The following is a 21,199-nucleotide window of genomic DNA, read 5'->3' on the forward strand; positions in this document are numbered from 1 at the left end:
ATTTTTGGTTTTAAGTTACTACTTTCTGTTTTCAATCTAGAACTCGCATATTTGTAGTTTAAAACTACTATTGTTTATAAATATAACTTACCAAGATCTATACATAGTCTAACTTCTTCAGAATGTAATTGTTTAAGCACATAGAGAAATAACAGTATCATCCATTTTACAATTTGGGTTATGTTTTTCAAATGTATCTGAGGGGCAAATTCTACTTTGATATTTAGGAATAATACAAACTGAAACATGTATCAATTATAAAATACTGGATTGCCAAGATTAAATTAACTTTCATACAAGTCTAGTAAATTTCACTTAGTGTACAATTCTTGCATAATTTCTACCTAATTACACCCATGAACTGAATGTTTCTAATATCTGTTATGAGCTTATATCAGTTGTTTAAGTTTATAACTAAACATTCTTAGTAAACTAGCAAAAAGACTTATCAAAGATGAAAAGAAGACATAAGTTTTCTTGTGAATTATTCATCCAGGCATAATGCATTTCTCAAATTGACATTTCACTTTTATGATATGTACTGCCACTGTAGTGTCTGTAGTGTAGTGTAGTGTAAATTGTAGACAAGCACTCAGATAGTCGATAACGTAGTTTTCCTTTTATATTAATGGAGTCAGCAGTGTCTAATAGGGATGGTATGCATAACTGATAAACAAAAAACTCTTTTGATGGTAAATAGGTGTACAACTGTCAGCCTCTTGCCCCTAGAGTGTCTATTTTTGTTGATGGAAGAAAAAATCATATATAATACTGTACATTAAATGTGTTAGTAACACTATCCGCCTTTGTAAAACACATATAGTACAATTAAGTATATATATATAAATGAAAATGTTAAACATAAAATGAGACAAGTTGAAATCTGTATGTCCTCCTACAGAAATACAGTAACGCTGTCTGCCTAAAGAAACACTGTCCACCTTTGTAAATCATACATTATTAATATTTGTTTCAGTCTCATTACATATGATTTAACTCACATATATTAATGAAATCTGCTCAAAACATATTGGTTTTTTTTATAAGGGAAGGTATAATCTATTTGAAAATGTAAAATATGTGATATATTTGAATGCTTTATTCATTATAGAGTAAAATTTGAATCTACTATCTAGAATTTATAGATCATAAAAGTATTGAGAAACAGGATTCCATGAATACATATTTAGTTTTTTTGTATAGATTATTGAGCAAATTCAATCAACACCCTTCTCAGGGTGAATAGATGAAAAATAGATTATATGATATATTAATTATAAAAGCAAAAACTCTAAATCTAATGAAATAATATGCAAAGATCAAATGTTTGGTCAAGGACTTTATTTATCAGTATGCTAAAAATATGTAAAAAAAATCAGCAAAATAAATGTCTCGCTCAAATATTAGCAAATGGAAGTGAAAAAATATAATGTTATTGGAATAATCATATGATGTCACTCAATCTAGCAACGTGCCCTCTGGTGTTGATGACGTACTCCCATTTACCCCCACTTCCACCTCTCAAGTGTCATCCTAACTACTGACGTATAATATTTGATGTTTTAGTGTCACATCTGTCACTTATATTACACGCCAAACTACTAAAGTAGTAGTTAACCTAATTAAAGTACTATAAGTACTTTTTACTGCTTCAGTGGTGCTTGGGCTATTTCAGAGTGTTTTCATTTGCTTTAGAACTTAATTTCTTGTAGTTGGTGACTGTCTCCCTATGATCAGCCTCAACCAGATTGTTTTGTCAACATTCTCGTGCACTTGTTTCGAGTACTTTATTGTTCTAGTACGCTCGTGTATGATATACATGTAGAATATAACAAAGGTGAATTACATTTTCTGTAACCCTGCAATGAAATTATTGTTGAGGGTTATTTGACGCAACAGTTAAAAACCTTGTTTGTCATAAAATTATAAAATTAGCTATTTTGGTTATCAGAAATTATTATTCGCCAAATGTTGTCAAAATATGGCTTAGTGCAAGAATAAAAATTAAGAAAATCAGCATTGAACTATTTCTATTGAACAAGTAACGTATAATGAATTACTTATAATACGCTAAATATAGGCGTATTCCTGTACGTTGATGAAATCAAAACTACGAACTTCAAACAACTTAACTTTCATACCACAGTTAGCATGAATGATTGTATTATTAAGATATGTAACAAAGAAAAAATAATTATTTTCGTTCACTAATATTCTAGATAAATGTTTTCCTGAAATTTTATATACAAAAAAAACTGGTTTAAATATAACAAAGTAAAATTAAAAAGTAACTTAGAAGATTTGGATACTGAAGCTTAATATAACCGCTGAAAGTGTACATAGACTAACGCTTCCGATATTGTACACAACCTGTCTGGCGTAATTTCTAAATATAACACATTATTGTTTGACACGTGGTGTCAAGTAAGGAAGTACTACAGTATCATGTTACAGATATTACGGATTTTTTTAACACCACAAAACGCATTAAATGTCGGTAGGGCAGTGTCATTTTTCAAAATTTCTACAGAAAAATGCAAACATTAAATTTTTTAAGCACTGTAGTTTACTACTTAAAGTGTAGTTATCATTTTTTTAACTTATGAAACAATACGGAAGTTTTATTTAAAGTTTTTGTTTTAAATGCCAATTCTTAAATATACTAATACAAGGTATAGTCATTATGAATATTATCTATCTACTTTAACAACAATTATTACTTCAAATAAGATTATTAATTTGATCCAATCGAACTATTGTTAAAATGATGAAACAATTTTTCTAAGTTTCCACACAAGTTTTTATTTTTTAAGTTTCATTTTCTTCCAAAAATGATTTAATATTTTAATAGATGAGTAATAACACTTCCCATACAGAAATATGTATATCTAGTAAGGTTATCTTACTTAGTATCTTGTAAGTTTATGTTTATTTGTATTTAAGTGCAAAGCTATATAATGGGCTATCTGGAATTTGTTTACCACAGATATCAAAACCAGGTTTTTAGCGTTTAAGCCCTCAAGGTTAAAGCTGAGCCACATGGGGGGAGGGGAGTTTGCAAGTTTATGATTATATAATTTGAGCATTGTTACATGATGTGCAAATTTACTTTTTGATTTGACAAATAAAAATTCTGTCATTTTAAAATAAAATACTACTTTCTGCTCTGAGCCCACAACGAGTATCGAACCCCAAGTTTTAGCGTATAAGCCCTCAAGCTTACTGCTGAGTCACTTGGGGCAGGAGAGTCCTATATTACTACCTTATAAACAGAATCAAACAGATTCATCTAGGTCACGATATTAAAGAAATATGCTAGAATTCATCTTAGTAACCGGTGGACCGGTCATGGCCTAGTTGATGGTTTCTATTTTTCTAAAGGATATCTACAGAGTTTTCTAAATCAATTATCTCTGTGAATCAAAAAGTTCATGTTCGAGTCCTGTCACCTTAAAATGGAGCGGTGTGTGCCAGTCAAATCCCACTATTCGATTAAGGTAGCCTACGAGTGGGACGTGGGTACTGTATAATAGCTGTCTTCCCTCTAGTCTATTAGTACAAAAACTAAGGATGGATAGCACAGGTAGTTCTGATGTGGTTTTGCGCAAGTACTTGACGCAAGCAAAAATAAATTATTAGGTTTACAAAAATATAATCACACAGCCCTTTATAGTCTGCAGTTTGTAAGAAAATTCAAAGACTTGTTAAAACAACATCATAGAGCTTAATTTCTGTCGCTATTTTGTAGCTAAATTGTTGTCCACGTTTCATTTTATTCAAAACACTCTGGAGAATGTTCTATAGCCGAGCTTAAATTACTTTTTCAAGTCCCCAGTTAAAAACACTTAATAGTTTAAAACAACTGATAATTCTATGAAAATCACCATTTAAAATATTCCATAGCTTCCTTTATCTCAGTCAACAGTTAAAAACATCCTGCAACTTCTTGCCATTCACCGTTGCAAAAGAGCATTATCAGTCACTAAATAAAAAATAACGCGTTATAACTTCGTCTCAGTTACCATTTCAAAATGAATTCTATAGATTTGTCATAGAAGCCATTTATAAAATAATCTAAAGCTTAATCTAAGTCACCAGTTATAAAACATTCTGTAACTTCGTCTCAGTCATCAGTCTCTTGGGAACATTAGAGCTTCCCTTATGTTTCCATTTTCTGAAGAATGCCTATGGAGTTTTCTAAATTACTTGTCTCTAAGCAACATATATAGCCCCTCCAATGTACCAGCTTATAAACAGCATCTGCAGCTTCTGTGTTTACGATTTCTAAATTACATCCAACAACTTTCTCTACGTCATCAGTTTTTAAGTAACATCCCACAACTTCCTCTAGGTCACCAGCTTTTAACACTTCGTTTGCGGCTTATGTAAATCTGCCTACCACCCCATGCGCAAAGATTCGCAACTTTTTGAGGTGGTGCATTGAAAATGTTGCGCGCAAAATGCTTGCATCATTATGATAAATACTGCAATCGCTTACACTAACATCAATCTTGATAAAGGAGTTAGCACAAAGGATCACATATAAAGTGTAATAAACGTAAAATAATACCAAAAACTCGAGCGCTTTCGAATAGTTGATTATTGTTCTCCTGAAGAAGAATAGTCAACTATTCGAAAGCACTCGAGTTTTGGGTCTTATTTTACGCTAACATCAAATGCTGTCAACCGCAGTTGAAGGGTTAGGTAGCTTCGCACAACTTCCTCTAGGTCGCACTTTTTAAACAACACCTGAACTTTTCTGTTGATTATCAGTTTTTACAAAACTTTCTACAATTTTTCCTATGTTACCAGCTCCGAGGAAATAACCCTTAACTTCCTCCGGGTTACTTTCCAGATAATACCCAACAACCTCATTCAGGTCATGAGTTTCCAAATTATCTAAATCTTCCGCAGGTCATCAGTTTCTAAACAACACCTTAAAGCCTCTTTATAACACGAGTTTGTAAGCATCCTAGAATTTCCTCCGAGTCACCAGTTTGTAAATAACACCCTACAATGTTTTCTTGATTATCATTTTCGAGAAAATAACCTACAGCCTCCTACAGATCACCAGTTTCTGAACATCTACATCTTCCTCAGATCATCAGGTTTCTAAACAAAGCCCTTGCACTAGACCACTAATTTCTAAATAATATCGAAAATTTCCTCTAGTGTGTCCTTATCAGTTTTCTACTAATTTGTTTTGGACTTTAGCTAAGTTTAAAACAAATTGAACAAGGCTCTTGAGCTTGCCCAAATTCTATTACGTTTTGTGTTTCGTAACAAGTCTAGAGCTTGTCCATAAACGATGGATTTTATTCAATAATGCCTGACTTTCTGTTGAACGGTAGCGTCCATGAAACACACTGTTGTTTAGTCAATGTAAATGTTTTGTATAAGTATATTAAAGTTTCTTTTCGAAGTAAACTTTTCATTCTTCATCTTTCTTGTTCTCCAGGTATTACACAATACGTGTATTTGCAAATAACTTTGGTGATATCATACGTTTCTTCAGGTAAGATATATAAAATATTTCTTTACTTTTGTTGTGGAAGTAAAAGAGCTACTATTAATTCGAGACACATGTTTATTGACACACATTCAAATACAAGTAACATAAAAAACTCCATGTGAACTAATCCAAAAATTAAGAAATCTTAAATGACAGGAGAGAAATAGAAGAACATATTGAGGAAACATAATAGAAACTACCAGTGCATTGGAACGCGCAGATAATGATAATTAACAATCCTATGGGTGTAAATTATGCCTGAAAGCCTATCGTTTTTAACATAAACATAAATTAAATTTCATGTTTCCGAAAAATAATACCCAGTTTGCTTCTGAAGAAGAAATGTCCACCTTTCGAAAGCGCTCGGGTTATAGGGTTTTTATTCATTTCTATCAAGACGTGTTTTTTCTAACATCATGAATGTGCTTTAGTGTTTTTATTTTTAATCAGATCAAGATCTGACAATAAATGTCATTCTTGTTCTTCATTTGTTACAAGGTATATTTTATATTATGAGGTATATTTTATATGCACAATTATATGCAATAAACCTTTATATCATCTATTCCTATATAACATACTTCATTGTCCAAACTCTTCTACCAGAAATGCGGGTAAAATTACCACATATCAAAAATTTAATTAATTTTAATTACATTTATGCAGTTTTATAAACTATGTGGAAACATAAACATATATCAAATATAATGTACAAATGAGCTTTAAAAATATTTTGAAGACGAATGTTGATAATTAAATCTGTATACTACAAAGAATTTTTCATTGATAGTGCATTAAAATCCAAAGTGCTTAAAATGATAATCATTGGCGTTCAAATCAATAAATACAAAGCTTTTACGATAATGTTATAATGATTATGTCACTTCAAGATAGTGTAGAAAACGTGAAATTTATCTTCATTTAGAACATGTTAAACATTTTATTTATACAAATTACTCATATTTAAAATAAAAATGTAACATCGGTTAATTCGGGAAGAAAAAACTTTTTGGAACTTCCATTTAACATTCTGAAAACTCTAAGAAAGCAATGTTTCTGTTAACAAGTTTTTTTGGAAAACTACATTTAGCAGAGCCTGCAAACATGGGGTACGTTGTATTTTTGAGCCAGCAGATGTCTGGGTAGCTACAATGCAGTGGGTTTTCTAAAGGACCAGAAAGACAAACAGTGTTTAGGAAATACAATAAATATCATTAAGAAACGGAATTAATTGAATCGTCTGGCTAACATTTCATCACTTTTTCAAACAAACAATTTATGTACAACTATAGAATTGACTGTGTAAAATGATATATATTCTTAAGTACACAATTCAAGATATAAATTACCAGAAAACATCAGAATCAATTAGAGGTTTGAATTAAACATTTTTACGTGATTAAACAATATAAGTATAATTAAAGTAATTATATCTATGAGCACTTTAATTGATATGACAAAGTGTTCATTAAACATAGCCTAAAACATTGTTTCTTAACATTTGTTTTCAAATGAATCATTCTTTGTTTTCTTTTCAAAATATAGTATTCAAACATTACAATTTTAAAAGAAGTCTCACATAAGAACAAGATAGTACCTCAACAAAGAATTATTATTATTTTTCTTATTATTTATAATAGTTTCATCTAAGCCAGCTTGTAGCTGAGCTCTGCCCACCACGGGTATCGAAACCCGGTTTCTAGCGTTGTAAGTCCGCAGACATACCGCTGTACCATTAGGGGGGTAAGCTAGTTTAGTGATTGTTCATTGTTTAATTTGGTACTTATAACTTCAAATTTTCAAACAGCTTTTCATCAAAGGTTTCTTTGTTTTATTTTCATAAACGGTCGATTTCAGAACTAATAACAATTAGAAACAGAAAAAGTTTCATCAGAAACATCAATTGACAAACTGGCAATTGACGTGGAATTAAACTAATTCTTTTTTATTTAAATTTGTTGGGCCAGTTAAGAGTGAAAGGTGATTTTTCTTTATATCATTTTAGTTCAGACATTCTGTTACTAATCTATTCATATGTTACAGTATTAATTAAGTGTTCCAAGTTTCCATAAAGTAATTTTTTAACGTAGGTACTAAGTCCTTGTGTTAGATAGAATATTTTTGCGATACTGCAATTTGTATAATTTGGAAATTAAACCAAAATAAGTATACGATGTGTGATAGAAATTACTAGGATTTTTTATTTGGAGATTATTTGGATCAATTTATCAATGCCTATAAAATGAGTAGAACTTCAAATCCCATCACATATATATATTACCCAAATATTTCAATGTAACATAAGGTGTTATATACTTAAGCATTCATACAAAATAACCTGAAATAATGTGTACTAAACACACGCAACACAGAAATTGAGAAGTACCAAATACCTTAACATAGATACAAAGTAAAATTAAGTGTCATTTACTTAAACACGAATACAAGAAAGCATGAAGCTACATTACCTAACCGCATACACAAATTCGCTTGAATTCCATTTACCCAACCAAAGTTAAGTACCATTTCCAAAATATAAATGCAATATGACACGACATTTCAGTTATCTAATCACATGTACAAAGTACCTATATAAAGTGCCAGTACCTTAAAAAGGTACTAATCACATTTTCAAGGTAACATGAATCGCCATTCACTTAAGCACATATACAAATTGGTATGAATTATTAGCTCTAATTACATTTTAAAGTTAACATAAAACGCCATTCACCTAAACACATAAAAAGTGACATGAAATACCAGATATTTGGACATCCACAGTTTATCTGCGTATTAGTCTTACCATGAAGCCATAGGTGTCGCACTGTCTTCCATACACCATGAAAAGTTTTGAAGTCAAGTTCTGTTAGTTTGTTGTTGTCCAGGTGAAGTGAAGACAGCTCTGGCATATTGTCAAATGATTTTGATTGGATGATTTCAATTTGATTGTATCTGTTTTAATTACGGAAAAAGATAGAGCACGAGTAAATTACTTGTCACTTTTAACTGAATAAAAGTCTATGTGATTAGCTAGTAGATCTGTTAAAATAAACATTTTCAAACAAAAAAATCTTTAAGATATTGAAATCAATTAATTTCACCAAGTGTCGTTTACTGAAAATTTTACGAGTCACGGTGAAGTAATTCAAGCAATCAAATTTCAAAGTTAAGAATGAGTATATCTTGCCTTTTCGTCCAGATATGATAAAAACACTTGGCTAAGCTTAAGGAGATCTTATAACTCCAAACAAGTTTCATTTGTCTCAACTTATAATTATGTTAAGGTGATATCTACTTCTTCATTCAGAATATCGTGTACAGCAACCTAAGTATTATAATCAATATAATTTTTTTATACATATATATAAGTTAGATGAGGTATTTTCCGTTTACTTATACATATATAAGTTAGATGAGGTATTTTCCGTTTACTTATACATATATAAGTTAGATGAGATATTTTCCGTTTACTTATACATATATAAGTTAGATGAGGTATTTTCCGTTTACTTATACATATATAAGTTAGATGAGGTATTTTCCATTTACTATATTTAATGTTATTAACACTTCATATTGAAATTTTATTTCATTTGTACTATAGTTAGTCATCAAAATCTTTATCATCTTGAAGTTTCAGGCTTTTATTGTTCCACAGAATATAAACGTAAAACATTTTGCTTGTTAGAAATTTAAAACTACTGCCAGTTGGAATAATCTTACCTAAACGCATAATGTCGTTATGTTGTAAAATTTTTATTCCTCTCTTGTTTCAAATCTGTCTTAAACAGATTCCATCTGAGATTCAGCAAGTTACTCATCTAATGAGTTATTCGGCTGAATCTTTTATAGTGGATGAAGTGTAGCATATCAGAATCAGAAAACTACGCATCTAACGAATTATTCGATTAAAATTTTTATTCTGTGTGAAATGGGTAGCTTATCAGATGCTTTATATTACAGTTATCTACTTATTATATTCAGTTGTTATTTTGTTTTGTATTGTCGTTATAAGGACATAAGGATTTTGTGTGTTTAATATAGAATCACTTATACTTCATCTTCAGTGTGTAGAGCTAATAAGTGTTGACCTTGCTTTTAAAAGATAGAAGCTTATTATTTGTTATTATTTATTAAACTAAGAAAACCAGCTCTTAACTATGAGATGAGCACACTGCCGCTACATCTTCTATTGTGCAAATGTCAAGAAAGAAAATATCGTGAACTTCGATCGTTGTGCATAACGGTGTGGACTAAAAAACAGGACTGCCATAACCAAATATAACAGATAATATTCGTTAATTGTTTTAGATTTAGTGAATAATTTATAGATCATATCATTTAATTAGATTTAAGTAATGTCAGAAAATTTCGAAAGTGTCACAGAATTATGAAATGTATTTATAACTGCGTACTTACGATAAATCAAGATCCCACAGTTTGTTTTGTCCACTAAAGTAGGATGGTTGAATTTTTTTCAGACTGTTACGTTTTAACGAAATCATTCGGATATCTTTGAGATGCCTAAAAGCATTTTTGTCAATCCAGTGCACATTACAAGCCTGTAGGTCAATGACCATAATGTTGGGGAAAACTTTCAGAAAGTAGTCTGAAATGTAAAATAATCCACTTTCAGAAAATATTATCTTCTTTAGAGTACGAAGTGGAGCTACGTGTTCCCACATCCAAGAGAAAGCATCTTTTGCTTTGATAACTTCCAACACTTCCAGCTGATCTTCCAGACCAGCAAATGGGGACACTTGAGTATTTTCAGGATTAACAAGGATCTTAATAGTAGGTGACTCCAGAACCAATTTTTTTATTTGATTACCTGTAAAGACTCCTCCAGGTAAAACTGGATTGTCATATCCCTTTAAATGAAGTATTTCTACCTTCCTACCTTTTAAGGTCTTTGTCACAGAAGGTAGATCAAATCCAGGGTTACAGGTTACTACTAATGAAGGACAGTTTGTATAAGTACATGTAAGGGAAGCAAATTCAGAGCATGATGGTAAACACCAAGTCTTTGGTAGTCCAGCTAGAACAAACAGCATTAACAGTATCATCATGTTTCTTGTGTTCCTACTGTCTGCAAAGTCAGTTCCAAGGATCAAATATCTAAGCAGTTTTAACTTAGTTTTTAATCACCACAAACCTAATCCGGTATTTGCTTCAAGCTGTGTGTTCGAAGGACAGAATAAAACATAGTTATTAGCGAGCAACATATACAATATGTTTTTTTTATAAAATTAACATGTGTATATATATATACTCTTTACAATATCAAGAAGTGCACTTTAGTATAACGGATAAATTATCAATCTAACAACGACGCTGGTTCTAAAGTAAATGACACAGTTTGATAAGAACGTTATTGTTACAGCACATTCACTCGTTACTATGGTGACATTTGCTGTTTGTTTTTCGTTGACACAAGAAAGTATACGTTACAAATACTGCGAAAAACATTTCAAAGGTCACTAAACTTCTAAGATTAATACATTCTCTTATCGAATTGTAAAAATACCTTATAATTATTAGTAAAGAAGATATTATAACTCGAATAGAAATTAAATTTGGCAATTTTTTAATACGTGTAAACGTATCTACTATCATCAAAGTTTGGAAGGCATAATACAATCATTTTACTATCAGGTTATTTTTATCTCTTAATTAAATATTACGTTTATACAAATATGAGTGTGCTTTCAAATCTCAAACTTATGAAAAAAACGCAACAGGCATGTACAAAGATAAAGCCAAAATCCCCTAAAAAAATAAAAGTTTTGTTTCAGAAGTAATATATTATAATGTTATTTGATGAAAATCGTACGTTACTGTTTTCACTTTTAGCTGACGTGTTTTTCCCCGTTTACTGATAAAAGCTTGAACTAAATTTGAAAACTATATACTTGTATGCCTGTCCGGTTTATATACTTGTATGCCTTTCCGGTTAGTTATCTTCCTTGGATAAAAATCTAATTATCTCAACAGGGTGTTATTTCAATCGGACAAAACTGTCTTCAAATATTTATAAACCTCCTCGACATCGGGATTTTCTTCATTCATACTTTAACAATGGTTTTTGTTCTACATTAGCACCATCTGGTATCTCTCTCAAGGTTCCAGGTGTGACCAAAACAGTCGGACTCTTTACTTAATCACTTCAGAACTCTTTTTCTCAGTAGGTATCTACTCTATGTTTGCCCACCACTTCAGTCAATTAAAAGTTTTTAACGAGCCACTCAAAGACTTTCAAATGAGGTCATAGGCCAAAAAAAAAAAACAAACAGCAACATTTAGTAGAATTTGAGCTATAACCGTTGTCTTGGAGACCAGTTGTTTAACCGTTGTCTTGGAGACCAGTTGTTTATAAAATAATGACAAAAATAAGCAAGTATGGAAATTTTTCATAATCAGGTTTTGATAGTAGATTGATTTTTATTGATCATTTACGCAGTTTTCTTCTATAAATAAACCTGTTTTGATGGAAACGGACAGAACCAATTAAAGTTTCAAAGAAGTTAGCTTTGAAGATATATACATTTATTCAATAATAAAATAAATAATTTTGAAGATTTCTAACACAAGTGTTGTACTCTGAGATTAATTCCAAGAGAAAGAAAGAAAATTGAAATATAATGTTCATCAAGAAGTTTGTTTTGTATTTGTCTATCTTGATTCTTTGCTATGAATCTACTAGCGATGTCTACATCGAAAGTCTCTTTTTCAAACTACATGGTAACTGGAAAACTTTAGGGTTAGAGCTATTGGGAGATGGACTTCAGGTTTTGAACTTTCGACATTGTCTGGGCCCTTGTCTAAGGAGAGAATCCTGTTCTGGAGTTGGCTATGATATCACAAACAATGGTCACAACTGCTCTCTCTTCGCGGGAATTCCAAGAGTTCTATCAACAATTCCCGATAAAGAAACTACGGGGAATGTTTGGGTGAAGCCTGTGAGTGCATGTCTTCATAGCTTACGTGTGCGTGTGTGTAATTTCCCGATTTATATGTGTATATATATATCCTGCATAACCTAAATGAGTTTAATTTCCTCGATATCTCTGTATTATTCGTACGCCTAAGTTCGGTACACATTAAATGAGTTACTTGTGTACTTTTGGGTATATTTTGTCTCTTTGACTAATTTAAGTTGCGAAAAAACAAATCAAAGTAGGATAAAAACCCACTTTACATACTGCTAACTTCGTCAGTGTAAAATGAAACCAGTAAATAAAGTTATTATTCAAAGAAAAAAGGCAGTTACTATTATGGTGAAGGAATAGATAGGAATGTAGCATTTTGAATGTAAAAGAAGGCAGAAAACAGCAGGCAAATAATATATTTTATTGAAAGTACAGCTCAGGAAATATTAAAAGGTAGGAACTATCGCTTTTTTACCGATTGAACTGATACATGTATACCTGAACATCAGTAGTAAGGAGATATAAGCAAGTAGCAATAAAGATACAGGTGAGTCAACGTTAATCATTGGACCAGTATATCGTATGGAAATAAGTGAATGTATAGCACGTGTGGGTTTAATATAAGATCAGGTGGTTAAAAGCACATATGATATTATGATACAAAATCACATTTCCAAATACTCCAGAAGTGATGCAAAAACACTGTATTGCACTTGAATATCATAGAGATAATTATACCAAACCAAATCATACTAAAGCTCAAGCTTATTTGAACTGGTTGTTTAATAAGCGTTTGGTAAAGTTACCAGGAAAACTATAGATCTCCAAACATATACTAAAATAATGCGTAAGTCTTTTGCTAAAATTACAGCAAAGTAACGCATAGCTGTTCTCCAAAAATGTTCTAAAATGCATGCATTTTGGACAATAGCTTATAGCAAACAAAAGACAGATCTAAAATATTGTATTTATATTTTTCTGGTAGCAGTAACGGGATAATTACTAAGAGTGAAATCAGTTAAAACTGTAATTGACAGTGATATTTACATTTTCTTAGTTCGTTAGCTTAGGAGTTTTACACAGTGTATGTTTTACTTCTAGGTACATGATGCATTCGTTGAAAAAACAGCGCATCTCAGATATTAGTATATTTATTTAGATATTTCAATACATATATGCCACCATTTAGTAAATCTTATATAACTTCTATTAGGATAAAAGATATATTGAAACATATGTCTTATCTGTTTCGAGTGTCAACCATTGTTTAAGGCAACCACTTAAGTGACTAAGATTTAAATTTTTTGTTTCCCTGTAGCAATCTAACGAATATTTTATAAGATGTAGACAGTTATTCGTGTATTTTCATAGTTGATTGACGTATACGTATAAGGTAAATCCAGCGATACTAGGAATGTTTTGATTCATTGTAATATATTGTATACATCTTCACTTATATAGGTCACCTGCAAAGACATTCTTTGCCAAAATGGCGGCACTTGTCAAGACATTCACGTATCGACGAGCAGCTATAAAGCTTACAAGTGCATTTGCCCATGGTTTGTTACAGGATATGAATGTGAAACCTGTAAGTTGTTTTTGTTTTATAGCTCCCAAGCTTCAGCTGTATATTTCGTTTATGTGTATACTTTTATGATATTTATTTTCTAACGAAAATGTTAAGCTATTTCAACTATATTGCGAAATTTACTTCTCGGGTTTCATTATCTTTCCTGTTTGGTAGCATTCAATATCTTAACTTTAGACGAATAAAACCTCCGTTCCTGTTAAGTTGTAATTTGTATTTTCAGCTTAAAAATCATTAAATCAAAACATTAGTCTAAACCCTTACTTCCAGACATAACTTCCAGGTAATCTACGATAGCCTTTCAATATGAAATTACTATCGATCTTTTCTCTCTCTCTAGTGATTCTTTCGTTAGCCCTCTCTTTTTTTGTGCTATTTTTTAATGAAAATATTACAATTTTTACTGTTTACCATTTTAAAGTTTTGTTTTCTAATGAGAGATTTTGAAAACGAAAATTCCTTTCGATATGAGTTTGGCTTATGTTGAATTCTCTCTAGTGTATTTGATACTAAAAGTCCGTTTTACAGAATAAAATCCCTTATCTTTAACACATTGGCACATTTAGCTTGATAGTAATTTATTTTGACTATTCTCGTACCTTTCTCAGATACGATTAGATTATTGACTAAGTACTATGTTTTATCCAATATTTTTCATGTTTATTACTTTCATTAGTGCTTCCCGCTCATCAGTTTTGTAATAACTCCATTTACTGGATAAATAAAGACACGCCTCGTTACGAAGATGCAGTAGCGTCTTGTGAGAACAAAAACGCAACTGTAGCTTTGGTGACGAAGAATGAGACCCATCAATGCCTCAAATCGTTGTTGACTGAAAAGTTTACGGACACAGAATCTTACTTTGGTTTCTACATCAGCAACAGAAGCCCTTCTAAATGGATCAGCGAGTTGGTGCCTTGGGCTGCTTCACAACCAAGTAACAACGACGAATGTATTGTGATGTGGGTTAGTAACAATCTAGATTGGGACGACACTTCCTGCACTTACACTGAATTGAAAAAGGGGGTAATCTGTGAAATTCATGTCTGAAAGTCAAGCAAAACGACGCATTTAAAATATTCATTATTACAGGAAACAATTGCACCAGTAACAATATATATACACATGTATATGTAGAGTGTTGTGTTTTTTTATATATTTTGTGCAACTGAAAGGAGTAGCTTATTAGAGTGAGTTACAGTGTTCTTTGTTTGAAGTGATAATAAAGTAAGTTAATATGATATAATACTACAGGGTATGTAATTAGCGAAGTTCGTATCAAAAGTGGAAGGAGTCATTGTAAGATAATGAGACTCTTTGAGTAAACCAAATAAGACAAAGTCAATGTTGAAGCCACCAAGATAACTTAAAATAACTCTTATGGTAAATTACAGTCATGGTGGAAATAACTAAAATAATTCATTTTTAATAGTTAAAATATCTAAGTAAAAGTTATGATACGTATAGATAATCAAAATAATTTAATATAATTGCAGCTGGGATTTACGAAGTATATTAAAATATATTGTAAATAATTAAAGAAATTCCATAAAAACGAGAATTACCAAAACAGTATAAGTAACAAGAATATGTGATACCTGAAATAACCACTTAATGGAGGGTGCCGTGGTTGTGGCCAAGCTAATAACTAACAAGAATATGTGATACCTGAAGTAACCACTTAATGAAAGTTACGGTGGTTGCGGCCAAGCTAATTAAAACCAAAGTACGATGCTGCTGATGTGTACATAACCACGGTAGCTCAGGTCGTATCCACAATAAATTAGAATAGCAGAAGAAATTAGCAAGTTAATCCACTATAAATCTCGAAGTAGTAATAACAATTTAAAACTTCAGTGAGGATTGTCAAGATAAGTTGCTTTATGGGGAAGATAACCAGGGATAAAATTAGGACAAAAAGTGCATTCTAATTCTATTGATTGTGCTAACACAACAGTGAAACTGTTATCAAAGTAAATTTAAAGTTTAAATTATTATTATTATATACCATATTACTTTGATTCGCCTATTCTTAATGTAATAAACTGGGTATTTAAAAAGATTTTTTGGGATAATGTGTTTCTATTCTTTGCTATACTGTAGAATAAAAAGTAAGATGAGACAAGAAATAACATGGTTCGTAAAACGAGCGAATGACTAAGAATTAATGATATAGTTTATTCACCATGCAAAATTAAGTTAGTGAGCATTTCATCTTCTCGTTGTGTTTCTGTTGCACAGGAATTACATTTTTCTTTAATTCTTATAGAACTAGCGTTTGCACTTTAAAAAAGCAAGTGTTGTAAATCCATCAATAAATATTTGACGCATTTTTGTCTCAGTGTTATTTATATAGGATAAGAGTGATTACCTTTTAACAAAATCTTCCTTTGAGAATCTGTTGACAAAAACATTGCGACATTAAGAGAAGAGACTTCTTAGAATTACCTGAGAACAGGATTTATCACGTGTGATACACATTACGAGAATTAAGTGACTTATTAGAAGTACCTAAGAACAGGATTTATCACGTGTGATACACATTACGAGAATTAAGTGACTTATTAGAAGTACCTAAGAACAGGATTTATCACGTGTGATACACAATACCAGAAGAAAGTGACTTCTAAGAATTACCTGAGAACAGGATTTATCACGTTTGATAGACATTACGAGGAGAAAGTGACTTATTAGAATTACCTGAGAACAGGATTTATCACGTGTGATACACATTACCAGAAGAAAGTGACTTATTAGAATTACCTGAGAACAGGATTTATCACGTGTGATACACATTACCAGAAGAAAGTGACTTATTAGAATTACCTGAGAACAGGATTTATCACGTATGATAGACATCATGAGAAGAAAGTGACTTATTAGAATTACCTGAGAACAGGATTTATCACGTATGATAGACATCATGAGAAGAAAGTGACTTCTAAGAATTACCATGAATTTTTTAATGTAAGGTTATAATAATATAACGACAAATAGAATGCATTGTTTGAAAGAGTTCAAAGTGATAGTCATAAAATTAAAATGTGTGTTAAATAAATAAGTAACCCCAATTTAACAGGCTCTTTCAATATGGTTATATGGTTTCTTCTTTAACCATCAGTTTTCAAGATTTTTCAAGAGTTCATTATCACATAAGAAACTAGGCTCGCACTTTACGATGCTTTCAAGACTTCATCATTACGTGAGAGGCTAGGCTCGCACCTAACGATGATTCCAAAAGCTTGTCATCACGTGAGCTTTTGAAAACGTGTGCATGTTTCTATTTGTGTCTTTGTGCTTAAGCGCAAAGCCACATAATGGGCTATTTGTAAAGAAAAAAAAATGATTCAGCTATTCGAAAAAATTAAACTAAAGATTATAAATGTAATAGTGCGAATTTTCTATGCGAATATAAAGAAGGTCTTGAACGACAATATTTGGAAACAATGGCCTGACTTAAGAAAATACTGCATGTAATTAATAGACAAATAAATAGCTTCCGTAATATAGCAAAGTTAAAAGTTACAATGTAAGAAGATCTCACAAATACTATATGGATCATAAAAAGAAACACACGAAACGTAACTGGATAAACTCCAAGTGGAATATCAATTAGTTTCATTTAGAGATCATACAAAAACGTTTCACATGTTTATTTTTAAAGCACCTTTTACGCTGTTTACAGAGTTTTCTTATGAAGTTAAAAATTCATTATTAAGGAAAAAAATACAGCTAGAAAAAATCCTGCAATGAAATTTAGGGATAAAATCAATATTATGATTAAATAGTAGATTTATAAAAATGAAATGGAAAAGACGAAATGCTATTGAATATCAAATTCCAATTGAAACAAAAACTAAAACTGTATTGTGAAAATCCTATGGGAAAATGTCACTTAACTTGGAGAAACTTATAGATTGTTAAGTAACAGAAAAATGACTACATCTTTATAAATTAATAAATTTAAAAATTATACTTCTATCATATCTGCTGATATCCAGATCAAAAACAGATACTGAATTAGTAACTTAGTACCAAAGTCTATTTTAGTCTATGTTCCTAAATAATTAATAAATTTAAAAATTATACTTTCATCATATCTGCTGATATCCAGATCAAAAACAGATACTGAATTAGTAACTTAGTACCAAAGTCTATTTTATTCTATGTTCCTAAATAATTAATAAATTTAAAAATTATACTTTCATCATATCTACTGAAATCCAGATCAAAAACAGATACTGAATTTGTAACTTAGTACCAAAGTCTATTTTAGTCTACGTTCCTAAATAATCTTGCTTATATACATAGATAAACATCGAGACATTCTGGAACTAGAATTAATTTCGCCAATAACATTTCAACGTCTTATTATACAGTTAACATGAGACCTTTACATGATCCTCTTTAAATTGAAGGCCTTTCTAAGAGATATCGTATATCTAATGTCAATTCTTCTAAACTACATAAAACGTTTTTAATCATGTGCTTTTAACTTTCTTTTGGTGTTTATATTACTTTAAAGCATAATTATTAAATCTAAAACGACTCTCAGAGTATTTTTACCCATTATTTCAGTGCCTTAAAAGTAGTCCTTAAGAGAAGGTTATACTGAATTTAATACTCTCAGGGATAAAAATCTGGCTAAAAATGAAATTTTGTAAACGCGTTTCACTTAATCTTCTAAGTGCTCGTGGAACCACTTTATTATTTTCAAGCATAAGATACCATCGTGACAAACAGTCTCATCTTATCATAAAATATTTTTAATTTCTGTCATATCTCTCTACCAATAATTAAAATTAGCTTGTAGAACAAAGATAAGGTTGATTGTTCTTAAGCAAGAGTTACACAATTAGTTATTTGTGCTCTTCCCACTGCGGGTATCCAAACTCGAACTTAACGTTATAAGATAAGAAGTATAGTTGATAATTTCATGTTATTATATTTTAATATTTCAAACATATTTTTATTTTCATTTATATCAGCCCCCCAGTGGCACAGCGGTATGTCTGCGGACTTACAACGCTGGAAACCGGGTTTCGATACCCGTGGTAGGCAGAGCACAGATAGCCCATTGTGTAGCTTTGTGCTTAACTACAAATAAACATTTATATTAATTACATATACTGAAATTCCATTTTATTAGAATCTCTACTTAATATCAATTCGAAAATGTTTTGCAGCAATAAGAAAACGACAGTAGTCTTATTCGATCGAACCTCTTTCATCGTGGAACATAGTCTACAATTGGTTTACAAATCTCGATAGAGGATTGCAGTAGCAACTGAAACTCTCAATCTCTTTCGAATAATGTTCAGTCAGACTGAGATCCTAGGATTGTTCTAACGAAAAAACAAATGACTGTATTCATTATGATGTTCTTTGAAATACACAAATTGGGTGTTTTAATGCATTATCTTCTGGTCAATCGTGGTTTAGATATGCATTGTTGGTTGGACATGGTTAAGAAACACCATGAGTATTATTCATTTTTTTGAATGATTCAAAAGACTCAACCTTTCACGAAAACGTTCCCATATTTGTATACAATCTCCAGTGTTCTCAAAACAAAAATCACCAACTATAAATGTACGATAAAATTAGCCCCACAAAACAGTGATGGTTACATAAGTATAGTAAATATCTCACAAAAAATACACAATAATACTCGTCAAAGCTATACCAATTGAATAAAACTACAAAAGGTTTAACTATAAATGTAAACTATAATAATATAACCCAAAAACACCGGCTATATTCTATTTCACCAGTAGCTAACAAGAATAGCTAAAGAACCAGTAGACCAACAGTATCAATTCAGAAAGGGGAGGTACTCAGGTGCTTAAAACCTAAACGTTATAAATTTACTGTTCATGACCAGGAATGAGAATAGTAATGCTTTCCTTGGTAATTAATAAGTACCTTGAAACTATCTAGCTGTTCACAGCCAGTTAGTTAAAACAATGTCGCTGGAAACCTTATCAGAAACATGATTTATAAAGTCGGCTTTTATCCAAGACACCCAGCGAGATGCACTCATTCACAGAAAGGCAAAAAAAAAAAATTCTCCACAATGGTACTTGTGGAATGCTAAGCAATATCATTTTTACAGATGGTGTTGCATTTACAGCCACACAATAGGTATGTGGAAAATTTAAGAGAGCCTAAAATCAAAAACCACATTTTCATACAAGAGCTTGACGCATAATGAGGTGAAGAAAGTAGGCGTGAGCAGTTATAAGCATTAGTGGACAACTGGACCTCTTTACTTTCACCCACAATTACTTATATTTCTTCTGTTGACACTATGGTTGCTCGGACCCCTCCAGGAACAAGACTAGACAAGTTCTTCTGAATGATAGCAAAGTTAATTCTAATAAAATAATAATATAAAAACAAACAATTGACATAATAAATAAGAATAGATAAATAATTTGTAAATGTCTTAAATGAAATCCCTAATAATAATAATTACAATTTATTTTTCGTGAACGCTCTCATTCCGACTTTATTTCATAGAATAATTAACATACGTTTTGTTTCAAAACAACAAAAGGATTTAACCTTTTGTCAGGCAAAAAGAAAAAACAATAAATTAAATTATTTCAAAACGTTATATCACTAATAACGAAGTTTAGTAATGTAAGAAGAACTGGATTTTTCAAATATAGTTTTAGGCCTCTGTTTTTGTTGACATAGCCAGTTTTAAATTCAGTGTAGATTTTTATTGGTAAATGAGTAATATTTGGTGATGTCACACTAGTGTCTAACTCGTGTCTTTCCTGAACTGATGATGGTAGTAAAGTAAAGTAACATGATAGATGACGGGAAGCACTTGTTTTCTACAGTTTCGCTAAAAATGTCGATTATTGATTTTGATTTATATAGACCCCACTGTAGCGGAGCTTAGAAATAGCTGTATATGTTATAGTCAATATATTCTGTACCTGTGCAGAAATTGACGCGAAATGTGATGAGGATAGTAACGGTTTTTATCTATTTTTATATAAAGTTGTAAGCTGCAATCTTCCACTCAGAGTTGAATTATAATCTGTAATTACATTATATATATCTATGTATATAATATATATATATATATCATGCAACATCAAGAATTTATTATTTTTGTAATTAGAATCAATATTCTTGACGTATAAGTCGTAATTT

General features: G+C 31.0%; 2 protein-coding genes across 2 annotated transcripts; one reads left to right on the forward strand and one right to left on the reverse strand.

Annotated features, from left to right (window-relative positions):
• Positions 1-5,573: 5,573 nt before the first annotated feature.
• Positions 5,574-10,853, reverse strand: LOC111085072 (leucine-rich repeat-containing protein 4C-like). Its single transcript, XM_022382174.1, has 3 exons — positions 9,932-10,853; positions 8,316-8,464; positions 5,574-6,677 (listed from the first exon to the last, which is right to left on the reverse strand). Exons 1-3 carry the CDS (start codon positions 10,579-10,581, stop codon positions 6,535-6,537), a joined length of 942 nt encoding a protein of 313 aa, XP_022237882.1. The 5' UTR covers positions 10,582-10,853; the 3' UTR covers positions 5,574-6,534.
• Positions 10,854-13,132: 2,279 nt separating this feature from the next.
• LOC106478561 (perlucin-like protein) lies at positions 13,133-15,153 on the forward strand. The gene is made up of 3 exons (XM_022382184.1): positions 13,133-13,237; positions 13,903-14,029; positions 14,706-15,153. The coding sequence occupies exons 1-3, from the start codon at positions 13,133-13,135 to the stop codon at positions 15,077-15,079; spliced, it is 606 nt and encodes a 201-aa protein (XP_022237892.1). The 3' UTR covers positions 15,080-15,153.
• Positions 15,154-21,199: the final 6,046 nt, after the last annotated feature.

The sequence above is a fragment of the Limulus polyphemus genome, unplaced genomic scaffold, assembly GCF_000517525.1.
Source record: "Limulus polyphemus unplaced genomic scaffold, Limulus_polyphemus-2.1.2 Scaffold225, whole genome shotgun sequence".
Lineage (NCBI taxonomy): Eukaryota > Metazoa > Arthropoda > Merostomata > Xiphosura > Limulidae > Limulus > Limulus polyphemus.